The 24,622-nt window shown below is 43.5% G+C and overlaps 1 protein-coding gene across 1 annotated transcript in view; it reads left to right on the forward strand.

Moving 5' to 3' along the window:
* FBXL13 (F-box and leucine rich repeat protein 13) overlaps positions 1-24,622 on the forward strand; it is a 1,406,730-nt gene that overhangs the window by 280,043 nt on the left and 1,102,065 nt on the right. Inside the window, exon 8 of the mRNA XM_086967348.1 lies at positions 22,305-22,400. Coding sequence (XP_086823474.1) covers positions 22,305-22,400 — 96 coding nt within the window. The remainder of the gene's footprint in view (positions 1-22,304; positions 22,401-24,622) is intronic.

Raw genomic sequence — 24,622 nt, forward strand, 5'->3', positions numbered from 1 at the left:
ACATCAGTAATTTTAGGCCTCTGTCCCTATTATCAACGGAATACAAGATCCTTAGTAAGGCACTTGCCGTACGGATACAACCTCATCTCCCTACACTCATACACCCTGACCAATGCGAATTTCTCCCAGGACGCAGTACCTCCTTGAACATTCGCAGACTGCATGCCTTGATTTCGGCCCCGGCTCCGGATCTACCGAGAGCGGGCTGTATAGCACTGGACTTGAAACAAGCGTTCGACTCCCTGTCCTAGTCCTTTATGTTTGAGGCTCTGCAACGATTCGGATTTCCGGACAACCTTCTCAGATGGATACGCTTATTATATACTAACCCCACGGCCAGGGCCCGTACGGGCAGGTATGTGTCCACGGGATATATGGTGCACAGGGGCACCAGACAGGGTTGCCCCCTGTCCCCGATCTTATTTGTCCGCGCACTGGAACCACTGGCTCTGGCGCTGCGGAGCGCTTTGATCACATGGGCATACCAGTAGATGGGACGCATCATCTGATATCCATCTAAGCAGATGATATCATGCTATATCTCCGAGATCTAGAGGCAGATCACTCGGCGATCCATGACCTTGTTCAGCAATTCGAAGCCGTGTCGGGCCTGGCAATCAACCCACAGAAATCTGTTGGGTTCTTCTTAAGAGAAGGTATATCATCCCCTCGTATCCTTTTTGGGTCGTATATGATTTCGGTGGCCCCTGTGTCCTTTAAATACTTAGGTATACAAATCTACAGGAAACCCGCTGACCAAATTGATGGTAACGTTAAGCGTGCTATTACGCGACTTCGGGGCAGTCTGAACTTCTGGAATTCATTACCGCTGTCTGTCATGGGTAGGGTGGCCATTTCTGAAATGGTGATGCTTCCCCGCATGTTATACTGCTTTGTGAACATCCCAGTAATTCTTCCTCAACACATCTTTGCCTCTCTCAATATGTCAAGCCCGCTCTGGTGTCGAAGCTTTCAGGACCCTTGTCTTTACCAAGATGGAGATACAGTTTATCTTATCTTCGATCTTCTGCCAGTTGGAGTCAATTGGTGGCGCAGTTTAGGTTGAGAACTTCCAGTCATTCTGTTAACTGAAAAACGCTGACCTTCGGTTAGCATTCTAGTCTTTTGCGGCAGTTCCGCCATTTTGTGCGCGCGCTGCTTTTGCGCTGCGCACTTCAACTGAAGTATTTGACGGAGCCGGTTGCGTTCCTGAGAGCCTCTTCCTTGGCGTCTCAATTCTTGTCGCGGCTCGTCAAAAGAAGATTCCTGTGAGTTTGGAGAAGAACCGGAGAACTACGAATCCTTCGTGAGCTGTCCTGACTGGCAGTTGGAAAGCCCTCGTGGACTAAGGACTAGTTTCCGTTATCTCTCTCACTCTCGTTTATGCCGTGCAGTTGGGTCCGAGAGTAACGGTAAGCCTTTGACCTATTTGAACTTTGAGATGCTCAAAGTTGTAGACAGCGAAGTTCTGACTGAAAAGCTGTATCTTGGAGCTAGCCCATATGAGAGTATTTACGTACCAATTCACCCATGGTTTCTTGAAGAATCCTTTCCTGAAAGACTTTGTCAAAGACTTGGCATAGGGGTAATTGCCAATACCCTTTCCTACAGCAGTTTCGTTAAAGAGCATACAGTCTTGATATATGTTCCAAGAGGATTTACTCGGAGTACAGAATTTGCCATTTCACTACACTGAACATTGCTGACAAGGACGTGTTTAGGGGGATATCTATATGCGCATGTAGTCATATTCTCTTACTCACCTAGTGTAGTCATCGTAGCAGCCTTTCCTACTCCATCCACTTGGTGAAGCAAGTTACCTTCGTTCAATCTAACTTCTTCTCCTCTTTCAGAGAGAGGCAAATTCCACACCAACTACAGGTATACAAGAATCATCTATTGGACTGAGAAATAGACTGAGATTCAAATGCCAAGTTTTGTGGGAATGGATTAATGTTATGTTACTCTTTCAGGTGCCGGTAAGCTGAAGACACCAGGGTGTGGCAGTCTCTCTGTTGTACGTTATCCACTTCCCCTTTCCCCCTCATTCCTGAGCTCAGAGTTCTCTGGGACCAGGGGTGTTTGGGAATTGGGAAATTCTCATCTAGACGACCTCAACTGATCGCCCCCACAGAATTCAGGAGGTTCAGGTACAGCGTTCTTGACACAATACCTTGTTGATCTCCCTCATCTGGGGCACTGGGCGGAGATGACTTAGCCTGCGTAAACTCCAATTAGGAACTAATTCCGGAGGGCTTGGAATGCCAGATTTCAGAGGTTATTATTATGCCAGCCAGCTACAGTGGTTGTCATATTGGCTTGCCGGGAAAAACCTGCAGGAGATTGCCCTTGCGAAAGAACAACTAGATTGCGGGGCACTCCACTCCCTGTTATTACCGAAAGCCCGGATCCCCCTGGACTGCTCCCCCCTCTTACACACAGCGTTAACGTGCTGGAAGAAAACATTGTCATACACGTCCACGATACTTCCTTACGCGAACAATATCCCATTGTTGGGTATCCCCACACCGCAGGGTAATCTTACCAGAACTGCGTTACGAGTTTGGAGGGACCACGGGGTGGAAGAGGTTGGTTCCTTTTTTGGCGATGAGGCGTTGTTGGACCACAACTCCTTCATGCAAATCAAGGGAGCCCCTCCACGATTGTACTTACTAGATGCCGCGGTCACACATTATATAAAGAACACTTGGGCGCCTCTGAGAGTAAAACCTACGCAACACGAACTGGTATATTTGATGTACTATATGGGAAAGGGAGGACACCTGGTGCACTGGCTCTACACGGGACTTAGAGAACATGCTACAATCTCGCTTACAGTACTTAGAGAGATATGGGCTCAAGACGCCAAGTTAGAATTAACAGACAAAAACTGGCAGTTTATATTGGAGCACTCGAAAAGGGTGTCACGTAATGCTAAGTTCCGGTTTATTCAGACGGTGGTGCTACACAGAGCATACCTAACCCCTGGAGACTCCACCGTATGTTCCCCGCTGCCTCACATTGTTGCCCCCACTACCAGAGAGGAGATGCTGATTTTCTTCATATGCTGTGGTCTTGCCCGCGATTGCAGGGTTATTGGGCTGACCTCTGTCAGATTCTACATACTATTACACAAGTACCGGTCCCAACGGAAATCTTATATTGTTTAGTGGGGTTGAGGAGGAGGTCTAAGGCTTTGAAGGTAAAATTAAAATTTCTGGACCTGGCCATGATCCTAGCGATCAGATGTATAACTAGGAGGTGGAAATCCCAGAGGCCTCCTACTTTAGCAATGTGGCAGTCGGATCTGATCCAGTGGGGTCGGACAGAGAGTGCGGCTTTAAGGAGGGAGGAGGAGAGAGGTCATAGGAAACATCCTATAGCGATAGAATGGGAAGCAATGATGATAGAATTGGAGGGAATAGTGGACAGTACCCCTCAGGCGACTGGACTGTAAGGGTTGGATCGGACGGTAGACAGATGACGGGGTGGTTGCCCCTCCACCCCCCCCCCCCCCCTCTGCCAGATGATATGCATGAATATTATATAATAGAACCATAGCTCAATGCCTCATATAATTCCATATTAGTGGATCATCTAGCTGAATTTGACGCGACCAGGAGTGGGTGGGTGGGTTAGTGGGAGGGGGGATTGTTGTGGGGGAAGTTTATCATTTTGAGAATACGGTTTGGTTGGCAGGAGGTGATTTATATTACATGTGGTAAGTGTACAAAGCTGACGATGGTGGTTCTTCATTACTCATATCCCTCAATGCCTTCATTTGAATCACTGCTGAGACGATAGTTATTTATTGTGAGACGAGAGTTTCTGTTTATCATTGCAAAACAAAATAGAAAAATTGACTATGATGTGTAAATGCCCTGTTTGATTGCGATGCTTCGCTATGGTCAACAATAAAGAGTTTTTTTAAAAAAAGTGTTGTATGAATAGAGGGTGAGGTGACAAGACATTTCAATTGAAATGAGCATTACATTTTTATAGATATTCAGTTTTACTGATAAGCCTATGCAATACAATGCACAAAACAACGTGTGGAAATGGCATCACCTTGTGTATTGGTTCGTATTGATGATATTAAAATATTTGTTTCCAATGCACCTCAGAATCAGACAAAAAGATTTGCTTCATTAGTGCTTTCCTAATTCTGATATTTTGTGGAATACTTCAATTGTTCATTTACAAACTTTTAAATTTGATTATTTAAATAACATCGTACAGCCTTCCTCCAGCACACTCTCACTACTCAGCATGATTTTCACATAAATCTTCTCACTTTGACGTCAGAGACAGAAAAGTAAACACCAAACTCCCTCCAAAAACAGAGATCGACATTTGACCTCTGCCTTTGAATGCACAGCAAATGTGACAAGATAAGAACAACATTTAAAGGCCCATTTTACAGGCCAGTAAAGGATTTTAACAACTGGCTCATGTACTAGTAGGTCGGTTCTTACAATTCCGAAACGTAGTGGGCCAGCATCCAACCTACCTCATGAATAATAATGATATAGGTAGCAAATTGCACCTCACAACAACTGGAGTCCACCACAGGGATGGTGGCTTATTGGATCACCAGACAGGCTACCTTGTGTGTGATTGCATTTTAATAAAGCAAACTGAAAAAAACATGTAGCTCATTTTCCTTAAAGGAAAGAAGTTTACTTTTTGTGCTTGTCTAAGAGTTGGTTGTGGTCCCATTGCCCACTGCCTACTCTTCTATAAACTTGTTTTTACATTCACAAATGTATATAAGTTTGCACTTTCATTGAGGTTTTTTGCGACCTGATTTTTGTTGGAAAACAAAGAAACATAAGATACAGATTCAGTATTTGGAGGGGATACCTGCAACATACCCCTTCCAGATACTGAATCCCATTTTAGTAGTCTTAAAAACTTTTCAGACTCCTACAATGGGATTGGTACATAAGAAAAAGCATTTTTACGGTCACAAATGTCAAAATGGAGTATCTGCAAGTGTTAAAATACTAGATATTTTACCAAGGTACAAAGTACTGGTCCCTTAGACCTGAGCCCAAAGTAGTTGGAAAGGAGGAAGATGCAGGAGGTGTTAATGGACCAATAATGATTAGTTTCGAAGTCTCCAACATCTGTCCAGTCTATCAGCTAGTGACATCTGATAAAAAGCGCTTCCTCGCAAAAATACTGGTAGCAAATTGTATACTAGTATTTTGCAACCAGTAAATAGTACATTTTGACCCTACTTCTTTCCAGCTGCCATCCTCAGCACCGCTTCCTGCAAAGCACTGCCAAGATAGTTCCACTGTCTACACCTTCTTATTTAGCACACTTGGTGGATAATCACACCACCTTCTTGATAATGATTGGCATCTATCTCTAACCTTCATATTAATTCACCCCTTGATGCAGGAAGTTCTCAATTGCAACCCAGATACTCCGCGTCTACTCCATTGTCTGCACTATGGAAACCTCAGGTTTTATGAGCACCTCGAAGTCTCTAAGTGGTCCACTATTGAGTTCACTGCACATTTGCAAAAATCCCTGCTTTCCATTGTGCCCTTTTCTAGTTGTTTCAAAGCTGTTCTATTTTAGAGTCAAATGTCACCATTATTTGTCCATTTTATCAACGTTGGGCACCATTTTCACAATAGAAGCTCGAAGATCTCCCACCCTCCCCTTCATCGTGTCATCTCTTCCTCCTGCTTCTTCATCAGATGATCCGCCAGATGATCGATTGTCTGGGAGCATAGATAATTCAAGAAAATAAAATTCCAGAGGTGGCATGCATTTTTGTTTGTTTTAGAGCAGGACCCACAAACCTTTAAGACAACAGTTTTTATGATTTTACTGATGTCAAAGCAGTAAACTCTAGCTCAACTGACCTCCTCTACTTTATGCCGCTACATCCTTACACAAGATTTTGCCAGGCAAACAAGGGTAAATGCACCTTGGAATTTTTGAGCTAGACTAAACAGTGTGTCATTCAAAGGTTGTTTTGTGTAAGAACCCATCTGCCTTCCCTGTTTGAATGGGGATTGGGGAAAGGTGCCATAGCTGGGAAGAACATTGTGGACTCCGATGGCATTACACGGTCCTCTGCGTCCTGAACCCACTCGGGCTTATGATTGCTCCCACTGCGGGTTCCACTTGAAACTGATGGTCTCTTTCGAGGCATGGCCATCCTGAAGTATTACCATCCCGATCCCTCTGCTAGTGCCTTAGAAACAGCTTATGTACTCTCCAGCAAATGTAGGCAGTAGACCTGATCTCAGGCTTCTTACCTTGTAGTGCATGATACACCCACTGTCCTAGACACCATCCTCTTGATGCTTACTTTGCAGGTATTGATATTGTTATTGCTCGGAATTTGTCCTGAGCTCGCTCTGCCATCAACACTCAAGTTGCACCTAAGAGATGAGACCCACCAACCCCAAAAATGGGGGTGGAGCCCCCATTCAGATGGAATGCGATCTTGCAAGTAGGCAGGACTACTGTCCCACGTGACACGGATTGTCTTTGTCTCTCTGAAATGGCACCAATAAGCAAAACAACGATGCAATGGAAAATGTACTACTTGTTGCTAGTGATTCCCATTCATTCAAGCATTGCTAGCCGTCACTTTTGTGCTTTCGAACCCAGACACCAGATTTGCTTAAACCATGGATATAAGCGTAATATTTTCTGTTTTCACAGGCCGTTAAAGAAGTTGATTTAGTGTTATAATGGAATTATTTAGAAGTTTGACGCAGTTTTGAATAGGAAGTCATTGAAGTATAAATGCTAAGGTAGTCCGCGAATTGCTGGTGTATTACAAAGTATGTCTCTGAATGAAATACTCTCTTCAACATTCTCTCCATGTCTGCCTCCACCGCAAGACGGGTCTGAAACCGATTAAAATAAATAAATGGAGTACCGTGGAGGTCGGTCAGTATATGTATTTACTGATCCAGCCCTTCTACTCCTTTCTGAAATACATACATTAGTCTGTTTTTTCAGGACTATTTCAAGTAATCAGTGTACTGATAAAAGGAAATACTTGAACAATGAGACATCTTGGCAACCCACAGCGGCTTCATACATGTCTAGACTGTACATAACATCAGACGCCAGCAATGCTGCGGTCACGCTTATTGCTTACCTATGCCTCTAACACACTTGTTTGCAATCTCTGTTTCTTATATTTCTCTAATAGTTTCATCCTCGGTTTTGGCCACACATCTGTCGTTGCTAATACCTAATTGTAATAGAATGGTATTTATCCTCATTTGCTGAATGTCCTTGGATAGGTTTCTTTGCTGTTCTGTATCTGTCTCACACTAAAGAGGTTCGATCGATATATCCTAAAAAAAAGTCGGGCTTTTGAAACTACACTGGCAGCATGTTACTTGGAATCAGTCATTCTTGAACATCTTTTAACACCTTTCCTCCGAGCAACGGAACAACCTTGTGATAAGTACGCAGTTGTACATTCATTCCAACTTTACCAAGGCCATATGCAGTGTTGGAGTTGTTCTGGCAAAGGGTAAAAAACATAAGGAATTCACATTTCCTCATCTAAAGTTTCACCTAGGAAAAGAGTCTAGTGATGCAGCAAATGTTTGCATAACCGTTATATGGAAATAGGTACACACATGTATTTGTAAACCAATCCATGGCACTTGCAGCCCTGTAATAGATACATGAGGTACGCCATCTTGAAAATGAATAAAGTACAATATAAGGCCTCAATGAACTCCTGGAAGTCTCGTCAATGACTAAAGGCTCCGGAGCTTCAGCAAGTCGAACCTGGATTTCAGGCCAGGTCACAGTTTGACGTCACCGGCTTGACTCTCGACAACGGGCCGGTCGACTTATGGAGTTTTTGGGTAAAAATGTTCCAAATGATCTCAAACATCTGGAAATGCCTCCAGAAGGCCCTTTCAGGATTCCAAAGTGCCCACAACACCAATAAAAGGTTCCAGAATCTCTGAGTTGCTCTTGGGAATTAATCTGGCCAAATCCTTTGAAGTCCAGCTGAAGGTGATCAGCTGGTCTGTTCTTGCTGGAGATGATGCAGGCATGAGCGTCATTTAGGGGGTTGCAGCTGTGACCCCTGGATTGCCCCTTGCAGCCCTTGGCACTGCCTTTACTACCCCTGCTCTTAGACTTGGCAAAATTAGTGGCAGGAACACAGTGGCAGCCCATTCTTATGGACATCAGTTGGGCCTGCACTCTTATTGTATTCTGTCAATTATTTTATTACGCTAATATTGGATTATATATGTGTGTGTGTAAATATATATATATATATATATATCCTCAAAACTTTCTCCCAGCTGGGAAAAACGGGTCGCACAGCCAACTTTGGATTTTAAACAGCAATCCTTTTAATTTTGCTCATTTCCAAGGGCAACAGGCACAGAGATCTACGCGTTTCGGTGTCACTCCACCTTGCTCACGATCACTGGGTGTGCCCCACCCACAAACATTTAACCACAACAATTTTTTTCATTTTTTCAAAAAACTGTGTTTCCTGTCACATGGTGTGCTAAGGATTATGGTCCATGTAGTTTTTACGAATTTTTGGCAAAACCAATTTATACAAACAGTGCATCCAAATTATAAATAAATTATAACTAAACAAAATTAAATGCATTTTCGTCATGTGCCTTCCAATAGGCTTTGATTGTCAATGTTTGATTTGCCTTCCAATAGGCTGACTTATACTTGTTATTGAGACATGTCTTTGCACATTTGATTATTGTCTGTTCAAAGGTGCACATACAACTCCTCCGACTGATTCATCCCATTGGAGTGCAGGGTCCTCAGATTAATAATGAATTTCGATTCAGCTTGTCGCAGTTTTTTCGCTCGATCACCTCCCCGCTCACCTTTAAGAATTGTTTGAATGCCATAAAATTTCAGTTTTTGCCAATCACCCTGATGTGCTAGTTCCATATGTTTGGCTATGGCATTAGAGCGGTCCTTATGTATTGTGGCCCTCATATGTTGTAAGATTCGGTTCTTCAATTCCACAGTTGTACTTCCAACATATTGCATGGGGCACGGGCACTCCACAACATATACAGTGAATGGTGTTTTGCACGTGATGCATTGTCTGATTTTCCATTTCTTTTTGTTGGCCAAAGTGATTTCTTTAGTTGGCTTGGCTATCTGGCACATTTTGCACCCATGGCATTTCATGAACCCTTTAGTTTTCAGCCAATCATCCTGTCTTTTTTTCTGGAAGTGGCTGCGTATCAGATGGTCCTTAAGGTTTTTGGCACGCCTGTAGGTTATTATGGGATGTGTTCCAACGATCTCTTTGACCGTGTTGTCTAATTGTAACAACTTCCAATTTCTTCGGAGTATTTTGCCAATCTTTTCACTTTCTTGTGAATAGTCTGTTATTAAACGGATTTTGTTTGCCTCGGGATCAGCTCCTTTGATTTTTCTCTTCAAACACTCCTCGCGTGTTTTTGTACTGCTTTTCATGAGGCTGTCTTTCACTGTTTGTTGTGGGTATTTCCTTTGGATGAATCTTTCCATTGTACGTTTACTGTTCCTCTTCCACTCATCTTCTTCACTGCATATCCTCCGGATTCTTAAAAATTCACCGTAAGGGATGCTGTTTAGTAATGACTTTTGGTGGAAACTGGTAGCTTCTAACGTGGCATTTGTAGATGTTTCTTTTCGATGGAGAGTTGTGTGAATTTGCTGATTTTTTATATAGATTTCTGTGTCCAAGAATATTATTCTCTCCTTACTCATGTTATATGTGAATTTCAGATTTTTCACACTGGTGTTCATTGTCTGAAAGTATTCTTGGAATTCTGTTTCTGTTCCATCCCAGATTATGAATAGATCATCGATGAATCGTTTCCAACTCACCACTTTATTCACCGACCATTCATTTTTTGAGTTCCACGCTATTTCCTGTTCCCATATATATAATAAACATTGACAATCAAAGCCTATTGGAAGGCACATGACGAAAATGCATTTAATTTTGTTTAGTTATAATTTATTTATAATTTGGATGCACTGTTTGTATAAATTGGTTTTGCCAAAAATTCGTAAAAACTACATGGACCATAATCCTTAGCACACCATGTGACAGGAAACACAGTTTTTTGAAAAAATGAAAAAAATTGTTGTGGTTAAATGTTTGTGGGTGGGGCACACCCAGTGATCGTGAGCAAGGTGGAGTGACACCGAAACGCGTAGATCTCTGTGCCTGTTGCCCTTGGAAATGAGCAAAATTAAAAGGATTGCTGTTTAAAATCCAAAGTTGGCTGTGCGACCCGTTTTTCCCAGCTGGGAGAAAGTTTTGAGGATAATAGCGGCTTGGTTCTGCCGCAGGATACCGCACATGCGTGAGCGCTGCATAATCTCCCGCAAAGGAACTGCTTTGGAGGTATATTTAAAGGGAGGCAGCGACCGCCGATGCTGAGAGACACAAGAGGAAGCCTGGAGAGAATAATATTCTTGGACACAGAAATCTATATAAAAAATCAGCAAATTCACACAACTCTCCATCGAAAAGAAACATCTACAAATGCCACGTTAGAAGCTACCAGTTTCCACCAAAAGTCATTACTAAACAGCATCCCTTACGGTGAATTTTTAAGAATCCGGAGGATATGCAGTGAAGAAGATGAGTGGAAGAGGAACAGTAAACGTACAATGGAAAGATTCATCCAAAGGAAATACCCACAACAAACAGTGAAAGACAGCCTCATGAAAAGCAGTACAAAAACACGCGAGGAGTGTTTGAAGAGAAAAATCAAAGGAGCTGATCCCGAGGCAAACAAAATCCGTTTAATAACAGACTATTCACAAGAAAGTGAAAAGATTGGCAAAATACTCCGAAGAAATTGGAAGTTGTTACAATTAGACAACACGGTCAAAGAGATCGTTGGAACACATCCCATAATAACCTACAGGCGTGCCAAAAACCTTAAGGACCATCTGATACGCAGCCACTTCCAGAAAAAAAGACAGGATGATTGGCTGAAAACTAAAGGGTTCATGAAATGCCATGGGTGCAAAATGTGCCAGATAGCCAAGCCAACTAAAGAAATCACTTTGGCCAACAAAAAGAAATGGAAAATCAGACAATGCATCACGTGCAAAACACCATTCACTGTATATGTTGTGGAGTGCCCGTGCCCCATGCAATATGTTGGAAGTACAACTGTGGAATTGAAGAACCGAATCTTACAACATATGAGGGCCACAATACATAAGGACCGCTCTAATGCCATAGCCAAACATATGGAACTAGCACATCAGGGTGATTGGCAAAAACTGAAATTTTATGGCATTCAAACAATTCTTAAAGGTGAGCGGGGAGGTGATCGAGCGAAAAAACTGCGACAAGCTGAATCGAAATTCATTATTAATCTGAGGACCCTGCACCCCAATGGGATGAATCAGTCGGAGGAGTTGTATGTGCACCTTTGAACAGACAATAATCAAATGTGCAAAGACATGTCTCAATAACAAGTATAAGTCAGCCTATTGGAAGGCAAATCAAACATTGACAATCAAAGCCTATTGGAAGGCACATGACGAAAATGCATTTAATTTTGTTTAGTTATAATTTATTTATAATTTGGATGCACTGTTTGTATAAATTGGTTTTGCCAAAAATTCGTAAAAACGACATGGACCATAATCCTTAGCACACCATGTGACAGGAAACACAGTTTTTTGAAAAAATGAAAAAAATTGTTGTGGTTAAATGTTTGTGGGTGGGGCACACCCAGTGATCGTGAGCAAGGTGGAGTGACACCGAAACGCGTAGATCTCTGTGCCTGTTGCCCTTGGAAATGAGCAAAATTAAAAGGATTGCTGTTTAAAATCCAAAGTTGGCTGTGCGACCCGTTTTTCCCAGCTGGGAGAAAGTTTTGAGGATAATAGCGGCTTGGTTCTGCCGCAGGATACCGCACATGCGTGAGCGCTGCATAATCTCCCGCAAAGGAACTGCTTTGGAGGTATATATATATATATATATATATATATATATATATATATATATATATATATATATATATATATATATGCTGTCCTCTGTGAAAATAAACTTAACATCTTGCTGTACCTGGTTGGCCCGTCTCCTTCGTTGCTGGCGTGGCTGCGCTAAGCGGAACTGCAAGGAGCTGATTCTCATATATATATATATATATATATATATATATATATATATATATATATATATATATATATATATACATCTATCTATCTATCTATCTATCTATCTATCTATCTATCTATCTATATATATTAGTGTAATAAAAAAGGAGTTCAATCAGCTGAAATATGACCCTCCCTGGCAGCTGATTTAAGTGAAAAATGCTGTTAATTGTATGTTGTGTGCGTGCTTGAGGTGAGAGTGTGCTTATGTGAGTATCAATGTATGTGTATGCGTAAGCATATGTTTTAGTGAGTGAAAGTCAAGGTCAAATGGCCTGTGATGTTAATTCTACTACCCCAGGCATTTTGGTGAATTGACATGCATGGATGCAGGTGAAGCTCTTTTAACCTGTTGCTTTCAGGGAGTCCACTCCGTAAACTTTCAGAGCAAGGCAACGTCCTTCTTTTGCTGTAGTCCCAAAGTGTACAGTAGATGCAGTCATTCAGAGTGCAGTTCCATTGGTGCAGGCCAGGGTACCAGTAGGGCAGTCCTTCTGGTTTCTTCAGGCTGGGATCTGAGTTGCTGGGGCATCTCTCCCATATTTATCCAGGATTTTTGGGTGACAAGCAGGGGGCACCCCTAACCAACGGACTGGAGAGTGCCACCCTCATATATGACAACTTCATCCAAAGTGTGGCATATTTTTGTCTTAGAAAGCACTGTTCTTTCAAATCAAAAATGGAGAAAATGTGTCCTGCAGCTTAGGGCCTGGCTAACCCAACCTACTTGGCATGGCTAACTTTCCCTTCCAGCCCCTCTGCTAATTCAATTACTAGGGCTTCCATCTGGTTGGGGGTGCAGGAAGAGGGGGTGGGTCTGTTTCCTGTCCTAATTGGTTCTCCTTATTTGAAAACCAGTTTGGCTAGCAGTCCCTTTCCTGCCTTTTGTACTGCCACTGCACATCTCCTCCCACCAGATGTCTTTTTGTTTACTTTCAGGCCTCTTCCCATCTCATCAGAGCAGCTTTGCTCAGCCTGTAAAAGGCTGGTCAATCGAGAGAAGCCACTCTAGAGCTGGATTTAGGCATATCAGAAAAGGAAGTTCCATAACTTCTTTTCTGTCATAGTTATAATAAATCTAACCATGGCAAGTTGTTGGATTTCTTGTAATTATTATTTAGACACTTTGAAGTTTCTTTTTAGATCACTGATGTCAATAGTTAGACTTTATTAAAGTTAAAGTTAATAAAGTCTTCCCATGTTAGCTTATGGAGCTTATACACTACAATGGGGAAATACAAATTGGAGGTTTTCCCTTACCGGCGCATATAAAACATATTTTATAATGTCCCTAATTATAGTTACAAGGCACCCTACCCCTAGGGCTCCTAAGGGAGACCTTAGGGTAAAGGTATATGTAAAAATAAGGTAGATTAAGACTTTAAAAGTGCCTCTATCTCGCTTTGTGAGCAAAAACTCACTGCGTCCCCCTCGTATAATAGATGGGAAGACCTGCTATCCACTGAGTTCACATTGGACTCCTGGAAGTTTTTCTGTGCCCTAACCGGGTGCCTGACTGCAAATTGCAATATCCCTATAATCTACTTTAATGAATGAATAATCTTTATTCGGATAAAGATATCCATAAAAGTACAATTTGTCACACCCAAACAGATACAATAAAATATTAAAAATAGATGCATATGCAATACCATCCAGTACAAATACATGTAACGAGAATCTAAACATTAACAGCATAAATGGCATTTGTGCAAAATGTATACAAATGTAGGTCTAAAACAATTTACGCAAATCGGCCAGAAGATAATGATAGTAATAAAAAGCATTAGGTAGCGATAAGACTTCGTAGTGCAAATGGATCTTGCAACATCAGCAATAATTTACATTAGAGATACAAAGAATGTTCAATGAAACAAAGTTAGCTCCTATGGGACCATGTGGGTAATAAATATAAATCTGAAACAGTTTGTGCAATCAGCCAAAAATACGGATAAAGTGCATTAGATTACGTACGGACTTCATGATACAGATAAAAGCATAGGTCTTCAAAATCCAAAACGTATTCCGGACGAATCACAGCATCAATGTACAGTTGGTCGCCCTTTGCTAAGATAAAGATAAATAAAAGCATATAGTAAGGGCATGCCGTGTTAGGGTTCATTCATTGAAGCGCGGGAGCGTACTGCGCTTTGGAGAAATGAGCTTACTCTAAAAATCAGATCGTCATTTCCTAATATTAATATTTCAAGGTATGCCAATCTAAAATCCGTTATAGCCCGACCTTTAAAATATGGGGACAGGTACCATTTGGTGTATGTTACATAAAAATTACAAAAAATTACTTAAAAATCTACTTTAAGTATCTCCATCAGCTGTATTACACTCCGAGTCAATTACACAAGTTTGGCCTGTGTGACAGTGCATGCTGTGTGCGCTGTGGTCAGGGTGACGCAGATTTTATGCATTTAGTTTGGTCATGTGCTGGCATTTTCAAATTCTGGGTACGGGTCACGCAGATATTGTCTGCAGTTATTGCTGAATCTGTTGCCTGTATGCCTGAGGTGTGTCTGCTGGGTTGGGTGCAGAAGTTGAAACCCTGCAATAGACGCTTGGTTTCCATATCTACTCTGTTCACTAAGAGAGTGGTGGCACAATGCTGGGGTGCAAAGGCCATGCCTACGGTAGCTAGGTGGATCAGATACTTGCTATACTGCAGGGACCAGCTGGGAATATATGCGGAGGAACTGCCTGAAGCATCTCGATCCAAAGATTTCTGGGCTCCTCTCTCTGGGTATCTCCTTACTAGCCCAGACTTGACTTAACTCCCTGTTGTGGTGCATATTTATGCGATCTGGGACGACTGGAATTCTGATTCTTGAGGCTCTAGGGGTTGCAATATACTTCTGCCAGTAAGCCACAACTGTGTTTACGAGTGCCAAGGTGGTGGGGAGGGAAGCTGGGGGTGTTAGGGGCAACTTACTTTGGGGACTTTGGCGTGATGTTATAAAATCGGCTTGCAATGGACATTCTGGTGAACAATATTAGATCATCCCACCTGCGAGTGGGCTATTGTATGTTGTTGTGCTCCATCAAGCTGTTAATAAATAAAAAAAATTAAAAAGTGCCTCTCTCATCAGTGATCATCAGCATGGTTATGTCTGCCCTGTCTTAGTGGGGTTTCAACCTAATGACATGCAGGACCTGGTGGGGGTTCCTGGTAGTGTTTAAGGTCTACCCAATAGGTAACCTCACCCTTCTTCTCTAGGATTGGATAGTGCTCAGCCCACTTGTCCCGGAAAGCCCTGGGACTCGGAGCGACAGGCTCCAACCACCCCACCCATTGACCTAGAGTGTACTCAGGCATAGTAGCTTTTTGGTTATAGCAGGGCTTCATGAGATCTTGCCTGGCCACCAGTTTTCTGCTTGCATTGCACATGTACACTGCCATGTGAGATCTCAGGCCTATTACATAGTCCGGTATTTGCAAAAACAACAGGTGATGGACCGAATGTGGATCAATGTCACACATTCAACCCAGTCAAAAGATCTGGGTCATAATCCATCGTTTTTTTGCACTCCACACCACCCCGGGTTAGACAATGGCGATATGCAAATCAGCTTTGACCCTGTGCCCCATGGGAACAGTCCAGTCCGAACTACAAAAGCCATGTCCTTCCCAGAACGGAATCAAGCATCCGAGGACCGGACCGGTTTCGAGGTAACACCTCTCATCAGCCCGGCTAGCTTGACTCCAGTGGTGTGGAGTGCCTGGGACCCACGTCTGGGCATCCCCAGTACACTTAGAGCGGTCCATCACTTGTTGTTTTTGCAATTGCCGCCCTAAGTGCGCTGGGGATGCCCAGACGGATGCTTGATTCCGTTCTGGGAAGGACATGGCTTTTGTAGTTCGGACTGGACTGTTCGCATGGGGCAACAGGGTCAGAGCTGATTTGCATATCGCCATTGTCTAACCCAGGGTGGTGTGGAGTGCAAAAAAACGATGGATTTGGGCCCAGATCTTTTGACTGGGGGAATGTGTGACATTGATCCACATTCGGTCCATCACTTGTTGTTTTTGCTATTACATAGTCCAGCACATTGTGCTTGGCTTCCTTGAGAAACTTTTCCCAAGACTCTCTCACCAGACACAATGCCCTCTTACAAGGTGCCCAAACAACAAATCAGAGGGGCTAAACCCCTTTTTGTGGCACCTCCTTGTATGCAAACAGTAGGCCTGGGAGGAGAATGTCCCAGCTCCTCCTAAGTTTGTCAGAGAAACCCATGATCATGCCCTTCAGAGTCCGATTGAACATTTCCACCAGACCATTAGTATGGGGATGATATTGGGTGGTGAACTTGTAGGTACCACCACATTTCTCCCACATCGATTTCAGATAGCCAGGCATAAAATGTGTGCTTTTATCTGAAACCGCCTCCTTTGGCAAACCCTCTGTGCTGAACACACCAAGTAGGGCCATACCCACTGAAAGAGCAGTGACTGTTCTGAGGGGTATTGATTCAGGATGTCTTCTGGCATGGTCCACCACCACCAAGATATATCTGTTCTTTGAGGCAGTTGGTGGGTCTAGGGGACTAACAATGTCCATCCTCACCTTTTTGAAGGGAGTCTCAACCACTGGCAGTGGTTTCACGGGAGCCTTTGGCTTGTCCTCTGTCTTGCCACGGGCCTCACAGGTTGCATAGGAACTACAAAACTCCTGTATTTTGGCAGCCATGTTGGGCCAATAGAAATGGTTCATCAACCGGTTCCAAGTCTTATCCTCACCCAAATGACCTGCCAAGGGGATGTGATGGCTCAATGTAAGGAGGAATTCTCTATACTTTTGGGGGACTACCAACCTCCTGGTGGCCCCTTCCTTGAGGTCTCTATCCTCATTATATAGGACACCCTCATCCAAATAGACTTTGTGGAATCCACTGACATCACCCTTCTTTTCCCAGGAGACAGTTTGCCTCAGGCCCTCAAGAGTGGGACACTCTCTCTACCCCTGACATAACTCCTCTCTGGAGGGTCCACCAGCTCCTTGCAATTCTATGTCAGACAGATCTTGCAGGGCTGGAATTCCCATCTCAGAGGTCAAATCATCCCCCTCAGGGTCAGACTCTTCCTACACCTCTGGTGTTCTTTGTGCTGGCTCACCAGACCCTGTGCCCTTTCTCTTGTCATTGGAGGCTTGGCCCATTATTCCAGTGTCCAAGTGTTTAGCATTTCCCTTCTGCGCAGACAGGTACCTGGTTACAGCACATACCCACTCAGGGAGGTCCAGCATCCTTGCATGGACCATCCTCTCCATCCCAGACCAGTCAGAAGTTTCAAGATAATTTCTCTGTAGGCACTCTAGTGGGAGGTCAGGAGATGCAAATACCTTCTAAGGGCTTGCCACAGCTCTCCATTCCAAACTCACCATTCCCTTTTGATGAAGTTTGGCTCTGCTGTCTGCCCAGGTTACCTAGTGATACACAACAGGTATGATTTGCTCTGGAGAAACCCGTTTCTCTGGGCCCATGGTCACACTAGCTCCTGTATCTCTCAGAGCCACCCCAACCTCAGTTCCATTGATTTTAAACGTATCTTGCACACAATGAGTCAGGATGTGCTCTTGAAGGAATACATTGCACAGCACCTTGTAATAACTCACCTGGTTACTCTGTATCCAGCCCACTAGTGCCTTCACTGAGATGTCTACAAAGTCCACCCAGGATTGTGTGTTTACTTTCTGGGTGTCCCTGAACTTCAACCTGTACTCCTTTAGGGTGAGTCCAACCTTCCTGATCAGACATTTCTTCATGTAGGAGTAAGATTCTGCTTCATCGCCCTCTAGGGTCAGGATCTTATCCCTCCCAGCTACTAGGATCAACTCACACAGGAGTGAACCCCTGTATTTGGAGCTAACCCTCTTCATCCTAAGGGCTCTCTCAAATGCTGTCAGCCATTTGTCAATGTAATCTCCCTCTTGGTATGTGGGAACTATCTCCTTGGGTTGTCTGGGAGCAAACCCACCACCCCTGGACATCTCTTCATCTTCCTCTTCTACGCTGCCACCATCCTTTTACCCTGCCTTGGTCACTTCTTCTTTACTTGGTCCACTTTCTCCTTTTCTACAGCTATGTAAGCTAGTTGAGCTTCCAGCTTCCTTTCTCTGAGAGACATATAGTGGTGTGGCTCACTGGTTAGAGGCGGCAGACCCAGAAGCAGGAGTCGGCCCGGGACCAGGGTTCAATTCCTGACGCGGCAGGGTCGTGGACCAGGGTCAGCGGACTCGATAATTCTCGCCTCGTGCCTACTCTAACCAGGGGTCCCACTCGGCAACTCTGGGCATTAGCTTGCCTATCTCCACAACGGCCCCATCAACGCCGGGGATGCCTGGCTCCACCTTGGGGACTCCCAGTAGGGACCATCCCACAGGGAAAGCCAGGACGTGTTCCCCAGCGGTATACCGCGCCAGGATACTCCAGTAGTAATTGTGCACGTTACAAAACAGCATATAACATAACATATCTGTGTTCTTTGTGGAAGAGCCTCGACTCCCCCCCTTGAGCTGAACTTCTGGACCTAGTACTCGAAGCAATGGACAAGTTATCATCCTCCTCCTAGAAGTTGTTGAAGAGGTCATCCTCCTCTTCCCATATGCTCTACCATATACTTACAGGTAGGCTTCATTACCAATTGTAATTACACCAAATTACCATATCCTTTTAAACAGAGCACAGGCCCTGGGTCTGGTTAGCAGAGCCCAGTGCACCATCAGAGTCTGGGCAAAAAGGATGGCTTTCTAACAGTCTCCTTTTTTCTTTTTCAATCAATCTCTGACATTCCTTAATCAACTGTAATGTTGCTGTTCAGTGCTGTATGGCCATCTGCTGCCTTGTGCACCCCTTTTGTGAACCTGAGATCATTTAGTTTCCCTAATCAGCTACTTCCATCTCCACTTTGTAGACAACCCGGATTAATAAGTGGGGGGAGGAGTGAATCAGTGGCAGAGCTAACACAAAATGAAACAATGTAGTGCCTAAAAAGGGAAAGTAGGTTTCTGTGAGAAATCCTTAGCTTATACTCCTAACTGTGACCCATGAGAAAGGCTTCCTTCGAGGAATATGCAGGCCATGTATTTTAGCAGCACTGAAACAACATTAAACTCAATAAATACATCAGATAAAATCCCTAAACCGAATTAGTAAAAAGAAGAAACATTTGAAAAACATTTTATGCTACAAAAATCAATTAGTGGATCAGAAGATACGATTTTTCAGGAAACAGTAAAATAAAATTGGCATAAAAAATGCACATAAAAAGATTGGGGCCAAAATCCATGCAAGTCAATATACAGGGAGCTGGGCACCTTCTGCATCAAATCGCGAGGCAGATTGGCCAGGCAGAGGCTGCAGGTTTGTGTTGGTCAAGTTATAAGGAGGAATGGCACTTGGCATCCTTGATGGTGGTCACCAACAACAAAAAAAGGAGCTGAAATAGAGAGAAAAGAAAATGGGGCGCCCTCCACCCACAATCCAACAAAAACGATACTGCCCAATTCTCTCACACGCTAAACAAACATTCATCTTATTATAGGGCTTGTACAGTCAATTTCAAACTCCGAGCAACTGTCCCACTGTACTTGGGGTCAAACTCCAGGCGATAAAAATAACCTTGTGAAAAAAAAGGAAGTGTCTTAGCAGTGTGATAAGGTCTCCAAAGAACGGAGAGTATGACCCTAATTCACTTCACTCTGCTTTATGGTGGCCAAGTAATGGAGCCGGTCTGGGGCTACCGGGCTCCGGTTGGCACAACTGAAGTTATTTATCTCTGGTGCCCGGGCCACAGTACTTTTGGCCGATTGGCACAACTGAAGTTGTTTATATGTGGTGCCCGGGCCACTGTACTATTTGTTCCCAAAGTGGATGTTTAGGACTCCCCTTTATCAGACAGAGCTGCTCATGCTATATATAGTCTATATCCATTAAACACTGAGCGCTCCGCTAAAGAAAGATTGAACGTGTGAGCCCATCAGCTTGTGCGGCCCAGTGGAAAGTGTTTGTGAAGCCACAGCTCAGAACTTCCGAGCATCGGAGACAGTGATAGGAGCGGCAGACCCTTTTAAGCACGAGGGTTCATGCTGCTGCACTTTAAAGGCGAATGCATCACTTTGTCTGGGCTGCAGAGGAAAGAATGAGTTTTCAGTGCTCGCTCCAGCATCTGCAAGTGGCAGGCTGCTCTGTACCACGGGGCCCTTCCTGTAATGGCTACTGTAGGTGTTTATTTCAGGATGGTCTCAGTGTGTGAAGTTGCTGGTTTCTTACCATAAAACGACCTCTTTGCAGGCTACTAGATACTAACAAGAAAAGGGCTGAAGATGTCACCTGGAAGGCTCTGGGTAGAGCACTGCAGTTTACAGATGAAGTCTAGCCCTTGCTAGCTGTTAATTAGCATAAATAATCACATAGAAATTCACAATAAATTGATGGTCAATTTGTAAAAACCCTCTGCTAACCTGCATTTGCAGCATCTATGGTCAATATTAGGCGACTACCTAGGGCACCAGGAGTCTTCACGAGTCCTCGATGCAGAGGGAGGCTGTGGCTACATATCATTCGCCTTCAGTAGCTTAACACAACACATTGCCTTGATACTATCTCAGCTGCCTCTGAGTGCAAACCTCCTTTTTCAAACGTGTTTATACCAACTGGTTTTCTGCACTCCTGCAGGAACATTTCATCCTCCATTTTCAGCAAATTTATTTTTATTTTTAAATGGCATGTAAATACTTACTGTCATCAGAATGAAATATTCCGGGTCTGGTGGCTGAGGTGGACAATGCGTCCCCTGTAGGGGCCTGTGTTTGACCTCGTGGTCACAGGTTCAAATCCAAGCGGGTCCACTCAGCCTTTCATCATTCTGAGGTCCAGAAAATGAGTACCATTGAGTTGGGTAGCAATAAACATCTGTTAATCCGCACCAAGATACCTGTCGCTGTGAACGCGCGCTTTACAAATACACATGTTTATGGTGAGTTCATATTTTACATCATAAACGTACGGCACGCTTGAGAGAAAGGCCATATTAAGGCAGAAATATGAGAATAGTTTGTTTTGCAGTTGTGTATTTCATGGAATTTGATTCTGATCTCAACTGCAGGTTTCCCAGACCATATTCTTGGCCTTGTCTAAAATTAAAATCGAGTTCATGACCCCGTGAAGTCTGGCCTTGGGGGAAGGAGCCTGGTAAAAGAAATGACGACATATTGCCCTCAGGACATCTGGATGCCATATTAAACACCAGCCTGAAATAGAGCTGTGAGCGAGTGTTTATAATGCGTTTGGACATGTGTCACATGTGGCCCATTCATGCCAAATGGATTTCGACGTTTTTCTCGTCCTTGTCCGACCTCCAGTGGACATTACCGACTCCGATTTCGCATGTTCAGAAACATTCTGCAATTAGGAAAAGTTAGATCATTACTTTGCTTTCCCAGTAACTAGTGAAAATTCATCATGACAAACGAAAAGCACAAGCTGCCAAGTAAGTCTTTTTTTTTATTATTTCACGTTGAACTGTGTCCTTTCAAAAGTCAGATGATGATGGGATCATCGGACGCACCTGTTACACGAAGCAATCAGCACAGAGGGGCGTGTCTGTGGCAATCAGCGCAGAGGGGCGTGTCTGTGGCAATCAGCACAGAGGGGCGTGTCTGTGGCAAGAGGTACCATCTCGGGGGGCCTGAAGGGAAATGTACAAGGTTTGCTTCAACTAATCTAAGTCGATATTTTGAGTTTAGAATCAGTTCCGCGTTTTTAGTTTAATATGACCTTAATGTCCAACTCACAAACCAAAAGTAGGTGAAACAACATAAGCCGAATATCGGAGAAAGCTCAAAATTCAACAAGCATTTGTAATGCAATCGGGGTAATAGAGCGGTGTGGGTATGTCTTTCTGATGATGGAGCACATAGTTCACAGTTACACGGGAAGTATTTTGGTATTTCACAAGGACTCATGACATGTTTTCCATATAGCAAAAGTCCCCGTGAAATAGGCGTATTTTTTTAACATCATTTTGTTAAATAAAAGCACCTAAATATGTAATTTCTTATTAGTGGTACTCTTTGCTGAATAATGTCTCTTTTCTTTTCTGTATTCTCTTTTTATTCTAGATTTTTAGTTTTGTGGACTTAATTGATCTAGCAAGGTGCGCTCAAGTTTGTCGATCATGGAAGATGATAACCCAAACGAGTTCCCTCTGGAGCAGTGTAAGTTGATATATGTTGTCCATTTAAGCAGAGCCAGAGCTACTGGAATGCACGAAAATAGTTTTATCTCACGAAGAATTTCACAAGCCTCCTAATACCTGTTGGTATAATCCCATACAAGAATGCAAAGTCTCTGCTTTCTCATACACCAATCTGATCGATGACCACTTTTAGGTCACCAAAAGCCTGAAGATGCTCTGCCAAAACCTCTGCCCTCGGAAGTATCTTTCTCAACACCACAGAGATAACCTCCTTCTCCTCTCCTTTCAGAAATGTAAAGCACTTCCTGTTCTCCTTTGTTTTCAACTCGTGATCTGCTCCCTGCCCCTTGTCTCCCACAATCCTCAGTGATGAGAATCCTTCTTTTGGATGTAAGAGAGCCCTTCGTTTGTGAGGAGCTGAAATAGATCCCCGTTGTTGCCAAGTTTTCAGACTGCTTATGTGTGACATTTCCATGTCTGCAGTGTAGATGGGTGTGAGTTTTCATCCCTATGTGTGACTCTTTGAATGATACTTTATAACTACCAGGACTTGCTAAACAGAAATAGAATGATCCAGATCTCAGCATGCACAAAACAGAAAAGCTATTAAACTTTCAGGCAAAGCAGCAGTGGGCAGAAATTATAGGAGGGTGCAGCAGTTGATGACATCTTTGACTGATAACCTTCAGGAACGAAGTTCACCGCCCAGGCCTAAAAACCGTGCCACATCTGAGCGGAGTTATTACCTTTGCATTACTAAGCACTAGTTGATTTTTTGTGAATTTACTAATTTTTCGTCTCCTCTCACATTATATAACATCTAGAATTTGATTGGGGTTAAAACACAGTACACATCACCATGCACAATGTATAATGCTGTGCCGGCCTGATGGGATGTAGGCACCCAGCTGTGTTAATTCTTTGGCTTCAATAAAGGTCAAGTTTAAAACCCCCAAAAAACATCACCATGCACAATGTAATAGCTCCTTTCCATGATTAAACAGTTAAGATGTTTTTTTTAGTTTTCTGCTTGAGCTCCATTACACATTGACATTAGGATTCAGGCACACTATCAAGAATGTGTCCCATCCCCTGTTCAAGTACTAAGTGAACTTAAACATGTAATGAACACCATTGCTTTTGATTTGATTTGACATTGGCATCACCATCACTGCCACAGGCTCTCCAAAAAAGGCAAAAAGAAAAGAAAGGCTAGCCTTACAATTTTGCTGATTGTGGGCCAGCCATTATGACGCCCTTGACACTATGTGTGCTTTTAGGCACCTAAAGTAACAGCGCTAGCAGAGCAAGGAAACGCAGTCAAAGCTACCAGCATGGCCGTGGGGCATTGACTAGCTTTCTCCAGTCCATATCAAATGTTTATGCAACTGGTCCCTTGGCTGGTCCTTCCCTTTATCTTGGCCTTCAACCCTTATACGCAAAGGAGTGAATCCAGCTGCTGCTCGGAAACTCCTGTGCTGAGTATGTAGCCACCTAGGTATGCAGTTAGTTTCCTAGTAAGTTTCTCCCAGGTAATGAGGGCAGCTTCCTTCCAGGTAGATAGCTTGGCATGTGGTCACCTTTTCCTGTAAAGCTATGCTCTCCTAGATCCAGCAACCACGACAAACATGTTCAGAAAAAGAGCCTTCAGCCCCATGTATAAAATTGCTCATGAAAGGAGGGCATGTCTTGTTTTGCAGGGTGTCGAAGTACTAAGCTACAGCATTTCAACATTTTGTGCTGTATTTCTTGGGAGCTGGGGAACCGGATAATATATTCAAATGAAACTGATATTTCAACATTTTGTGCTGTATTTCTTAAAACCCCATGAAAAGAAACAATGACGTAAAGGATCTAAAGCGACACAAGGGAGACAGCGAGCCAATGGAACTACCTGAAGGGGATACCCCCAAACCATCAAGAGCCCGGCCCAAACGGTATTCCAGCAATGGTGTATAAAGGAGCTGCTCAAAAATGGGCCTCAGTAATGACTCCCCTGTTCCAGGAAGGCCGACTGGAAGGAGGTATCCCAGAGACATGGCATGGCACACTGTTAGGTCCACTTCACAAGAAAGGCTCCCGGTCAAGTCCGGAAAATTACCGACTGTATGCCCTCCTGGATGTAGTGGGGAAGTGCTATGCAGTATTTTACATCAAGAACTGAAGCACTGGGCAGAGAAGTCAAAAGTGATACCTTACTCTCAAACGGGGTTCCAGAGGGGCTGTCATATCGAAGATAAT

Source organism: Lissotriton vulgaris, chromosome 1_1 (genome assembly GCF_964263255.1).
Source record: "Lissotriton vulgaris chromosome 1_1, aLisVul1.2, whole genome shotgun sequence".
NCBI lineage: Eukaryota > Metazoa > Chordata > Amphibia > Caudata > Salamandridae > Lissotriton > Lissotriton vulgaris.